Source organism: Amblyomma mixtum, chromosome 4, assembly GCF_055824585.1.
Source record: "Amblyomma mixtum isolate Tamu chromosome 4, ASM5582458v1, whole genome shotgun sequence".
NCBI lineage: Eukaryota > Metazoa > Arthropoda > Arachnida > Ixodida > Ixodidae > Amblyomma > Amblyomma mixtum.
The window spans coordinates 124,291,348-124,303,951 of record NC_143015.1 but is presented as its reverse complement, the minus strand read 5'-3'; the positions used below and the strand labels follow the sequence as shown (position 1 = coordinate 124,303,951).

The following is a 12,604-nucleotide window of genomic DNA, read 5'->3' as shown; positions in this document are numbered from 1 at the left end:
CCATGTGACCTGCCCGGACCTTCGTTTAAAAGACCGACAGCCAGGCTTCAACTTCAGTGGGCACTGCGGACCGCACATAGGCATGTTGCCTTACGCTTCGTTGTTCTGCTTTGCACAGGTTGGTTGTTATTCTACTACAATTAGAAGTGATTGCCGCGGTCTTTTGGTCCTGCCGTGCCCACAACGCTGTGTTATCATTGCCCAAGACGTGTTTTGTGTTTGCGCGCTGCTTTTATGTGGTGACATTGAATGTAACCCTGGGCCTGATAATTCAAATGAGGACAGTACAGAACTATTAAAGCAGTTGCTTACAGCTCATTCCAAGTTAACAGCAGAGATTGTAGCCCTCAGAACACAACAAGAAGATTTGGAAAAAACAATATCTGACTTAAACTCTCGCTTTGCGGACTTTGAAAAACAAACAGAACGTATTGATAATATGGAACGCACAATTCACGCCTTGCAGTCGAAACTGGTCTATATGGAAGATTACAGTAGACGTTCCAATTTAGTCGTTTTTGGTGTAAGCGAGGAACCAGATGAGACTGAATCTGATCTAAAACAGAAGGTTCTGACTGAAATTTTCTCGGAAACACTTGATGTCCATTGTACTTCTGTCGGTAGAATTCATCGTTTAGGAAAGAACACTGTCAACAGGCCTGTGATCATATTTTTTCAGGATTACAATGAAAAGCAAAAAGTCCTTAAAAACGCTCACAAGCTCAAAGGAAAAAAAGTATCTATTCAGAATGACTACTCAAAGGAAACCCTCAGGAAACGAAAACTATTATGGGATAGTACTAAAACTGAGAGAGACAAGAAAATGAAGGTGACCTTAATCAATGATAAGTTGCTCGTTGCTGGCCAGATGTTTTCGTGGGATGATACCACTAGCACAAGGGTGAAACTGCCATCGCGGAACACACGAAAAAGTGAATGACGTAGTACGCGGATCAAGAAGGAATTAAGACTTATAAACCTTAATGCGCGGAGTATAATCAACAAAAGCGAACAGCTTGAGGCACTTCTTCTTGGGTACAATCCACATATCGTCATCATTACGGAGACATGGCTTCGCGATGAAATAGATAACAAAGACGTTTTCCCTCCAACTTATCAAATCTATCGGCGTGACAGATTATCAAGAGGTGGTGGAGTGGCTGTTTTGGTTAAAAACAATATTCATGCGACTTTAACTCGGCAAATTGATGACCATGAAAGCATTTCCCTAAAGCTATCTTTTAGGGGCCGTTCTATTTTTCTATTTGCTGTTTACCGAGCTCCAGATTCCCCTCCTCAGTTTCTACGCGATTTGTCGGAACACATGTCATCATTCAAACATAAAAACGTAGTTCTTGTCGGTGATTTTAACTTACCTAACACTAATTGGGAGTTGGCCTCATCTAATTCACGACACTGCGCAAATGCTGAACACTTATTTGATATTATGCTGTGTCACAATTTGACACAGGTAGTCGGACAACCTACACGTATTCAAGGCTCATCTGCTTCCATTCTTGACTTGATTTTTGTGAACCGCTCTTTTGAAATGTTTTCTGTTTCGATCCATCAAGGACTATCTGATCATGAGTTGGTGTATTTCACTTGCGATTTCGTCGCTGATAAATGTGCCGTACCGTCCAAAACTGTGTTTGTAAAAGATTTCTCGCGTGCCAGGGATGAGAGTGTATTAGATTGTTTAGATCTGTGTCTCAGCACCTTTGTCGGAACTGACACATCTGATCTCTGGACCAAGTTTAAAGACATATGCACATATTGTATCAACCAATTTATTCCATCAAGAGCTAAAAAAAGTGGCAAATCTAATCCCTGGATTACGCGAGAAATCTTGCATCTCAAAAGAAAACTTAAACGCTTAAGGAGAGCCCGTGTCCCTCACAACATCATTCAAATGAAGCAGGCTTCTTTGACCAAAGCTGTTGCGGCTGCTAAGCGACATTACTTTCAAAACATTTTGCCAAATTTTATTCGTAACGCTCCTCAGAAATTTTGGAATTTTTTAAGCAAAGAAAAAAAATCTCTGCCTGCGATGATGCATGAGGGCACGTTGCTCACCAACAAAAAATATATTGCTGACAAGTTCAATTCATATTTTCACAGTGTGTTTTCCCAACCTGCAAATAATTTCACAACTCGTGATTCTTGTTCCCAGCCTGTGCACGATCTCGTATCTCAACCTGGTATTTTTGCAATGCTTTTGAATCTTAAAACAAAAGCAACTCCTGGGCCTGACGAAATACCTAATTCATTTTTACATCGTTATGCTGAGATGGTTTCGCACTTTCTTGCTATCATTTTTCGTGCTTCTCTTTTGTCTTCAAGTCTACCACCCGATTGGAGGGTGGCCCGTGTCGTTCCCATACACAAAACAGGTGATGCCGCATTGTTTAATAATTACCGTCCCATATCGTTGACCTCTTCATGCTGCAAACTTCTTGAACATATCGTAGCCAATTACATTAAAACATTTCTCGATGACAACAACAAATTATCGGCTTTTCAGCATGGTTTTCGCAAAGGCTTTTCTACGGTCACCCAACTTACATCCGTAATTCATAATTTCGCTCAAGTTCTGGACAATTCCGGCCAAATAGATGTCATATTTCTAGATTTTAAGAAAGCTTTTGATTTAGTTCCGCACAATAAACTTATCCATAAACTTGAAACTGTAGGTCTTCCTTCTTTTATTGTTAATTGGGTTGCGGCTTATTTATCTAACCGATTTCAATATGTTAGTATCGATGGTCATTGTTCTAACAAACTTCCAGTCACTTCTGGTGTCCCGCAGGGCAGTGTCCTTGGGCCATTACTGTTTCTAATCTATATTAATGACATTACAGACATCATCTCTCATCCTGTTCAAATTAGGTTGTTTGCCGACGATTGTGTTTTGTTTAATGAAGTTAAAGTTCCAGGCGACCAAATTTTACTTAATCATAACCTACAGAATGTTAGTGAATGGTGCGTTAAATGGGGGATGGAACTAAACGCTGACAAGACAGTATTTATGCGGATCACTAATAAAAGAAACAGTCATTCCTTTTCATATAATCTTCCCACTCGGCACCTTTCAGAAGTCAAAGAATACAAGTACCTAGGAGTAACACTAACGAATAATCTTAGTTGGAATAAACATATTGAAACCGTATGCTCTTCTTCGTTTCGCAATCTCTGTTTTCTTAGGCACAAGTTAAAACAAGCTCCCCCTAACGTTAAGCAATTGGCATATTACACCATGATTAGACCAAAACTTGAGTATGCATGCACTGTTTGGGATCCTCACACAAAGACTAACATTAATGCCCTTGAAAGAATTCAGCGCAAAGCAGTTCGGTTTATATTTTCTAAATATCGCACCACTGACTCACCATCTGCTCTGTTGCTTCAACATAATATACAGTCCCTTGAAACTCGGCGTAGAATACTAAGGTTAAGATTTCTCTTTCTATTGAAAACTAACAAACTGTCAATGGCCCCCGATTTGTATCTCCAACCGATAACGTCCAGGTCAACCAGAAACAGGCACACTGAATCGTTAAAACCTTACTTTGCCAGAACTAACATATTCAAATTCTCTTTTTTTCCCCGCACTATTAACGAGTGGAATCAGTTGCCACCATCATCAACAGTTGACATTGATGCCATCGAACAGGCCGTTCATTGATTTTTTTTTTACTTGCCTTGTACTTTGTTTTGTGCTTTTTTGTATTGTGTTTATTGTGCCCCTCCTGCCAGGGCCCTTCACTGGGCCTGCAGTATGTCCTAAATAAATAAATAAATAAATAAATTAGGCACTACAGCTTTATCTCGTTCAGTCAGCAAGAGCAAAATGAACGAGAGAACTGGAGCATAACTACTCATCCCGAGTCTGCAAGAGCAAAATGAACGAGAGAACTGGAGCATAACTACAGCAAGGTTAAGAGCATGCCCTTACATAGCCTGAAGTGGGCCAGGAACGTGCTTGTGGGCATCCTTGCGGGTTTCAGCCTCGTCACCACCACCCAGCCACTGCTTTCTGCAAGTATATAAAAGGCACCACTGTATGTACAGGTCCTTCCAGTACCAAAGCAAACAAAGTGTGAGCACTTAAAGGACAACTGAAGCGGTTTTAGAATTCCATGAGTTTAAGGTTGCCGAATGTGCGAAATGTGCTGGTAAAGCCTGCGAAATCGTGTTGCTCTAGAATTTGAAATGGTGGCATAATCGCCGAATAAAGTCGTCATCAGCGTTCAGGCTTCTCTGAAGTGCACAGCGACGCGCAGAGGCCCCAATAAGGACGTCACGTATGACGGCCCTACGTTTCCAGCGAAGAAACGTTTATTCCACAGAAGAAAACCAACGCCATCGAAGGTGAAGCTCACAATGCATTGTTTGGCGCCATTTAACGACACACAACAGCATGTAGGCGTAAGCAGTGTACATCTGAAGTTTCAGCGATAATGACGTCACCGCCGAATTTCCTCGCACTCCTCCAACTCAGTGAGGAGAAGCCTGAACATCGTCGTGGTTTTAATCGACGATTATGACACCATTTTGAATGCCAGTGCAAAACTACTTTGCATGCTTTATCTAGAAGCTTGATAGATTCGAATTCTAGAAAAACCTCGAATTCTGAAAAAACCGTTTCAGCTTCCCTTTAATAATTACTGCAGAATTATGTGCAAGAAGGACACTTTTTTCTGCTTTCTAACTATTTTTCCTCTTGGCATATTATGTCCAAAAATAATTTTCAACTTTAGTAAAGAAATAACCACAAAATTTGTCTTCCTGTGAAAAATAGTTGTGCCCTTTCATACTTGAGGGAGTTGTACAGGTGCTCACAATGTGAGCTGCAATGTTGTGGTGTTGTCCACATTGTGTGATAAGCTTTGCAGTGGTGTAATGGCTGTGATATGCAGTGCAATGAAACAAGCAAAAGCATTGCCCAGAGGTTCCCCTTCACTGTCTTTGACTGAGTGCACTAGGTTTCCACAGATCTGCGAGAGAACCACTTTGTGAGCCAAGCATCCATCATAGTGCAAAAATTAAAAGCCATCCATAACATAACTGCACCATTTCAGCCTTCTAAAAAGCATCCGCACTGAATTAATGCACAGAACTAAAGGGATACTGTGCAGTGAGCTTTTAACATTGTAATGCCCAGGGTATAACCTGCGACTCAGCATGTAAAAATGAGAATTTTCACTTCTACATGCAGAATGATATGAATTGTTAACATACTTGGTCTTTTTCGGACATACTGACGAAAGTGAGGTCAAAGTGTGAGATTTCACTGATGCAGAAGGCCTGCTGAAAGATAAATTCATGTAATAGCTAACCCCAACAAGAAAGCAGCCTAAAATTTTTGTGGCCCTAATGCTGCCTTGGCAGGTGATGCAGCAGTTATGAATTTCGCTCTTGATTTACTCTATGCAGCTGCATATTTATACACATTTTTGCTGTCCTCAGACACCAAGAAATCATTCAAATTAGGTAAATTTCGTTCTGCTGCAGTAGCCTTCTTGGCAAATATTTTTTTTTCCATTTCTGCAATGAATGGACCCTTAGTGATGAAATACTGGAAATTCATAGCTTTTATCAAATGTTTTCACGTGTGCACATTACAGGGTTCAGCAAACAGGCACACCAGCAAAAAACCAAGCCTCAAAGTGAAATTTTGAGAAGGAATATCACGTGCAGCATCTGTTACGATGCTAAGGAAATGGTCCCAGACAACATTCAAAGCCTGCTGACACAAATGTGGTGCAAGCATTTTCCTCCCAATGGCTTGGCTGCCCACATTCTTACAAAAGACCCTACAGAACAGGAAATTCAGGCACCATGCAGCACTTCCAGTACTTTTACATCGACAAACCTGTAAGGATTAGAAAATCAGCATATGGAATAACACTCAGCATATGGAATAACACTCAGCATATGGAATAGCACTTAGCATATGGAATAGCACTTAGCATATGGAATAGCACTCAGCATGCATCTCAGTGCACTTTTCATTCAATGCATAACAGCACTAAAAGCAAGTAACTCCATAACTCGCATGAAACCACTGGCTGCGATTTTTCATCCAATGCTTAGGAGCTTGAGCTGCTTGCTTTGAATTTAACCCGTCAAGCTCAGCGGCCTGTGCACATTATGCACATGTTGCCATTTTTGTCTGTGGTGCTCCACACGAAAAATGTTCCACCACTGGCAAAACCAAACAGCTGGGCAAGCTTGTGACAGCCTTTGTTTCGACGACGTCCGCCGCTTATGAACGTGGGTGGCGCTGATGAACACTCTCAAGGTTAGGTTACTTGTAAACATAAATACCCCCGAAAGCAGAAGAATTGACAGCCGTCGCCGTAGCTCAGATAATCAAGAAAAAAAAAAGTCGCCGTAGCTCAGAGGTAGAGCACCGGACGCGTAATTCGGAGGTCGTGGGTTCGGATCCCACCGGCGGCATGTGGTTTTTTTCTTCTGCTTTTCTAATCAATTAGCTTTAAGGGATGACATATTCAGTAATATTCTAAATTGATCAACACCACAAAATAAATCAATTAAAAAAATTACCGACGATTACGTTACTTCCTAATGCGAAATTTGAGCGCAGCAAATAAGCTGTTTCACCTTTTCGATAGTGAGTCAACCCCAGCTGCGGAGTTGGTTTCAGGGACAACGCCGCCGATGCCGACACAAACAATATGATACCCTCGCTTCCGCAGCGCTAAGAACCAGGTCTAGCCGTGGGAAGGTGGTCACGTATTCGTCGACGTGCCGGGGCCTACGTGAAATAACCGGCGCGTCGGCAACTGAAGAGCACCCTATCCGCCACACAAGAACAGGGGGGGGGGGGGGACCCTTTCCTCCTCTTTCTGCATGGCGGCGACGGTGTTCTATGCAGTCAGGTTATCTTGACTCTCTAGCGGCGTCAGCGGCATCCAGCGGTATCAGTCGGTCGCTGCTAGCGCTGGGGGGATGAAAGGGGGGCGGAGCTGGTTACGAGGCCGACGACAACGCCGACTACGACGCGAAACCCAGGAACGGACGCCAAAGAGCTGCGCTCTAAAAAAATCCCCTGTGCCCCTTGGTTTCTGTGGCTGTTGGCTTCTGTCAAACCTAATCGCATGGCTTTTCCACCCCAAAAAAGAAAATGATGAAGGCGGCTTACGTGCGAGAGGTTTCCATTTGATTGACGTTGCCAGCTGCCATAGTCAGCAGCTCCTGCACCGGATCGCTGCATCCTTCCAGATCAGTCTTGCCACCTCGCAGGTCCTGATGATCACAGGAGGAGGATGAGAGGAAATGAGAACGAGTCTTATCTCACTGCCTTGCCACTAGGAACTGACCAGACTTTTTGTGACAACATATAACCAAGCGATGAGCATACAGATATTAGGCATGGCGCTTTTCAGTGAAGCCCGCACCACCTCCACGGCAAATGCAACGAAGATGGTCACCTATATTGCCATGCAAAGGTTGCAACAGAAAACAGTACTGCCTACAGCAACAAAACAAAGGCCATTCTTGCAGCCTGTTTTTACAGGAGCATAACAATGCTTGTAGGTGAACCACACACAACATCACCTACAGATCAATACTGGAAATGGCAAGTTGTCATATCAGTCTATACTGATACGCTAACAAATCATCGTCATACGCTAACAAATCATCGTCACCTCTTTCCCCCGCTACTTCAGGTGTACCACAAGGCACAGTGCTTGGACCCTTGCTTTTTCTAATCTACATTAACGATCTTCCCTCTAACGTCAACTCGAACATCGGATTAATTTGCCGACGACTGTGTAATCTACCGCCCTATTACCAGCAGAACTGACTCTGACACCCTCCAAACTGATCTAACCCAAATCGAAACTTGGTGCAAGCATTGGCTAATGTCCCTTAATATTACTAAAACATGTATGATTTCTTTTCATCGCAGGCAATCCCATATTCCCTCAAAATATGTTCGTTTCGGTTCTGAAGTATCATCTGTGCTTTCCTGTAAGTATCTTGGCATCACCTTAACTCATACCCTAACATGGTCTTCGCATATCACGAACATCGCTAACGACGCTAACCACACCCTTAGCTTCCTACGTCGAAATCTTCGTTTTGCTACCCCTTCTATCAAATTATTAGCTTATAAAACATTCGTTCGACCTAAACTAGAATTCGCATCAGCAGTATGGGATCCTCATCAATCTAACCTTTCTATAATCCTTGAAAAAGTTCAAAACCGCGCTATCCGTTTTATTTATTGTGACTACTCTTACTATACTAGCGTGTCCTCTTTAAAATCCAGAGCATCCTTGCCTAACCTTAAAACTAGAAGAAAAATATCTCGACTATGCTTATTCCACAAATTCTATCATTCACCTTTAGGATCATCTATCATATCAACAGCTCATCGTCCTTCTAGCTGCAACAACCACATCAAGACCGCATACCCACCCGCTGCAAGAACTACATCTCATTTCCGTTCTTTTTTTGTCATATCATCTCGGGACTGGAACGATCTAGCGCCGGAAGCAGTACTCATCGTCAACTGTACCGACTTCAAGGAAAATATTGAGGCCATCCTTATGTAATCAGTAATCTTTATGTATCCTGTAATCTTTATGTATCCTGTAATCTTTATGTATCCTGATCTTTATGTACTCTGTAATCTTTATATAATCTGCATGTAATCCGCCCATCCCTCATGTAATGCCCCACAACCAGGACCTTTGAGGTAATAAATAAATAAATTAAGTGGCAACACTGCTAGCCAGAGCCGATAACAGTGCTTGGTAATCAATATTAGAACTGATATGTCATTATATTGCCAGCACATGAAGATAAAGTAACAATGTGGCGACAGCACTCCATTCCAGAGATAACACTGATGCACAGGCATCAACCAGTGCCATGTCACAGTATATTAATGATACTGATGAACGTGTCATGAACACCAAGACACTCTTTTCAATGAATCTCCGCATCAAGCAAGATGGAGTGGGATCACTGGGTTGTAAGTTAACCAGGGCTTGAAGTGTAGAAATGAGGTGAAACAGGGCCTGAACAAAAGTCCTGCACACCTCTGGTGCTCATTTATTTAACTGACGAACTCATATTTTTGTAGCCAAAACGGGCACAAACTAAATGCTTAACTGAATTTTCAGACAAGTATCATCCAAGGCAGTTCCCAGTGAAGCCACAAATCCCGGGGACATCCGAATCATAGCCGCATATCCTTGTCCCTGCTTGGACTTCCAAGGGATGACCTAGGGATGTCCTTGATCTAGACGTTCTAATAGATTATCCGCCGGATATCCCGTTTGGTCTTAATATGGGCACTTATACATCATATATTTTTTCTTGTACCTCTGCACATATAGGCATGATATCTGCTTCTAAAGTACCTTTTATATTTAAAAATGGTAAAATTTCAAGTCACCCACTGCTATACATGCGCATCTCAAAAAGCTATGCAACGATGCACACAATCTCAGGTGAAAAGAAAAGAGTGCACGTGGCCTTACGGCGTGCTTATGGACCCAATCCCACAACCTTCATGGCCGATTTACCAAAAAGTGCGCCTAGGATTAGCCACTACGTTCACCAATGTTCCCAAGCTCTGACTCGATCGACACTCCACAGTTTCAAACTTCCCGTGACTCAGTTGTCAATGCTTGCCATTGGTTCAAAATAATTAAACCTAAATTACCTTTAGACTTCTTTAAAAGCTAGTTAAAAAGAAAGGCATTTTTTTGTTATACCTTCACTCCTGGATAAGAAAATTTCACGTACATATTGGCGTTTGTTTGTATTGTACGTATCTACTGCAGAACCGCTGCACAAACTACTCTTGTGTGCCGTTGTTACCTTACTGTATGGTACTGTTGTGTCGCTGTGTTGTTCACGGCGTTATCGTTTGCCCTTTCAAAGCATTTAGCGCCTTTTACTCGCACGTGCATTGGTTGTCGGTGTCACTTCTTCCCGGTCAAGTTAACTGTCAAGTTTACAAACAGCATTGACGCTGTCTCCGAATGTTTCTGCGTCGTCGTGGAATGCAGTTGGGAGTAGCAAAAGTAGAAGTGTGACAATGAGTACATCAACAGGTAAGCATTTCTCCACATCTTGTGCATACACCCAAAGAGAGCCCCTTTACATGACATGTCTCAAGTTACGGCTGTTCTATGCAGGCACGGGGTCCATCAATCTTGGCGATTCATGGGTGGTCATTTCGGAATCGCCTCTTCGGCGTCGTACCATGAGCTCTGGACCAGAGTCTGATGTGGACTCCACAGAAGAAATGCTGGAGTTTCGTCACTATATTTTCAACATTTCATCGCTTTTAGCATACGTTTTCGTGGCACGTGCATCCCAATATGGGCTCAAAACGTGCTTGTATGCGGTGCTCACCAACGCTTGGACAGTGTTCGCCCGGTCAGTGACATATTACATTCTAGCCGCACAACAAAGGCTGGCAAGAAAGCACAGGACGCACGCTGTCATGAGTTTTCTTCGTAGTCATCCCTGTTTGTGCTGTAACCTAGTGATGTTGAAGGCTGCGTATTCAAATTTCTCCGATTTGTGCCAAATTATTGCCGGCCTTTACAATTTTAAACAGGCTGGTCGTATTGCAGAGGACTGCCTGCAAATGTGATTTTCAGAGATGTCCAATAAAGTTTCAGTTGCGTAAGAATGTTGTCCATTTTACCCTGTCGTGTGCTATTTTATAACATCGAAATACCTATAAAAGAGCAAAATTAACCATGGCCTTCACATCCCTATCTGGTCCCCTGTAGATCACGAAGGACATACCACGGACCTCCGTGGGATACAGAAACCCCGGCCAAAGTGATGTTTAGGGGATGTCCCCAGATGATTTCGGGATCTGCTGAAAATATCCGCATGCCCTGACAATATATCACACGAATGTCCCTTGGACGTCATTGTTGTCACTGGGTTCATGCCAGCAACACAAGAAAGAACACAAGATATCTCCTAAGCCATCTAGTCAACTGACACTGCATGCCAGCTGTGCTAGATTTACACTTGGGCTGTTTACCTAATATCTGCCTGGATTGTTAACCTGAAAGAAATTCTCCGTGCAACTAGACGCTGCACATGAAATCTGCACCCTTGGCAAAGCTCACACAACTGTGTACAGAGTCTTAAAGGCATGTTCACACGGTGTTCCAGCACCCAGTCAGCAACAAATCCTTAAATGCAACCACTCTGCATTCAAGATACCAGTATCTGATGGCTTTGATTGATTGGGGCTCAGACCAGCATGGTACACTGGACCTCTTGCATAAGGAGAGGACGTCAATCTGTGCTTCAAAATCTTTTCCCCCAACTTGACACACGGACTGCTCGCAAGGTGAGCGGGTAAGTCGCATAATTTACAAGCGTCACAAAAAAACACGGCCATCCGGTCACGTTACGTCTGCGCTAACCACCTGCCCTCGAGAAATAACTGCTCCACTCAGCTACAGCTGGCGACTGAAAAACCGAAACCTTTTATGCACGAATAAGAAACCATCCAACTGCCTGTAAATTAAACGATGAGAACGTCACACAAATCATGCTTGAGGCGAAAACTCCGCGGCCAACTGCAGCAAGCGCATCAAGCATATCAAGCGTGGGGTCGAGCTACACGCGGCGTGGAAAAATTGATCTGGTTTCGTTTTCGCGGCTCCAACTTGCGCGTCGCCCCAAAGGGTCGCGACGGAGGTACCGCGTGAGCATTCCGAGACGACTTGTATAACGCGCCTGCCACGAATAACGCAAGCTGCCACGAACCTTTGCAATAAATTATGGCATGAGGCAAGAAGAACGAGTAGATGGTCGACAGGGAGCTCATGCTTTGCTTGACCTACAGAGGCATGCCGGCACCTCCGTTCTGACGGTACACCGCGCCACGCCGATCACTTTGTAAGCGGGGGAGAGCGCGCGAGCACGCGTGCGAAACCAGGCGAAGGCCATCCAGGACTACGGAGGCCCATGACGAGCTGAGAAAAAACCAACGCGAAACCCACAGACGCGCTGTTTGCACACGCCACGACACGCGCAAAACCAGAAAGAGGCGTGTTCGTTTGCGGAAGCGCATCACCCAGGAGAGAAGAAAAAACGTATAAATACACGCAGCTAAGCCCCGAACGATCAGTTAAAACCGGCGACGCTTGTCCATACGTCGGTCCTCCGAGCCGGAGTCCGCTGCTCGAAGCAAACAGGGCAAAAGTCACTCTTTCAAGGGATAACGTAAGACGCGTTCGAACGCGTAGAATAGAACGCCGCTGACAACCCACCGACGATCGTGGGCCCCAAAGCGTGTCGTTTTCGGGCGAGAAGGCCGAGCCCACAAACGAAGGAGACGTCTCACTCACGTCTCCCATGTCCGGCTCGTGCGACTTGGTCGCGTCTTGGGTGCCGCCGCGTGAAGGAGAGTCGGCCGAAGCGACGTTAGAAGCTACGACGACACGATCGCCGCTGCTGTCCGCCATTGCTACCCCCGAGACACGCTGGCACGCTGGCATCCGAGACGTCACTTCCGATGTCAACTTCCGTCGCGTTCGTTGCTATGGAGACGATGCAGGAAACGGTGGACTCGCTTGGG

General features: G+C 44.1%; 1 protein-coding gene across 2 annotated transcripts in view; it reads right to left on the bottom strand.

The window, feature by feature from the left end:
* The window catches only part of LOC149348155 (pyridoxal-dependent decarboxylase domain-containing protein 1), a 43,319-nt gene extending 30,805 nt beyond the window's left edge, over nucleotides 1-12,514 (bottom strand). Inside the window, exons 1-3 of one of the 2 annotated variants that reach the window (XM_089587962.1) lie at nucleotides 12,297-12,514; nucleotides 7,169-7,272; nucleotides 3,956-4,036 (exon numbers count right to left, since the gene is read on the bottom strand). In XM_089587962.1, the coding sequence (XP_089444088.1) occupies nucleotides 3,956-4,036; nucleotides 7,169-7,272; nucleotides 12,297-12,491 (380 nt within the window). In that variant the 5' untranslated portion in view covers nucleotides 12,492-12,514. The remainder of the gene's footprint in view (nucleotides 1-3,955; nucleotides 4,037-7,168; nucleotides 7,273-12,296) is intronic. The other variant, XM_089587963.1, reaches the window with a different exon arrangement.
* Nucleotides 12,515-12,604: the final 90 nt, after the last annotated feature.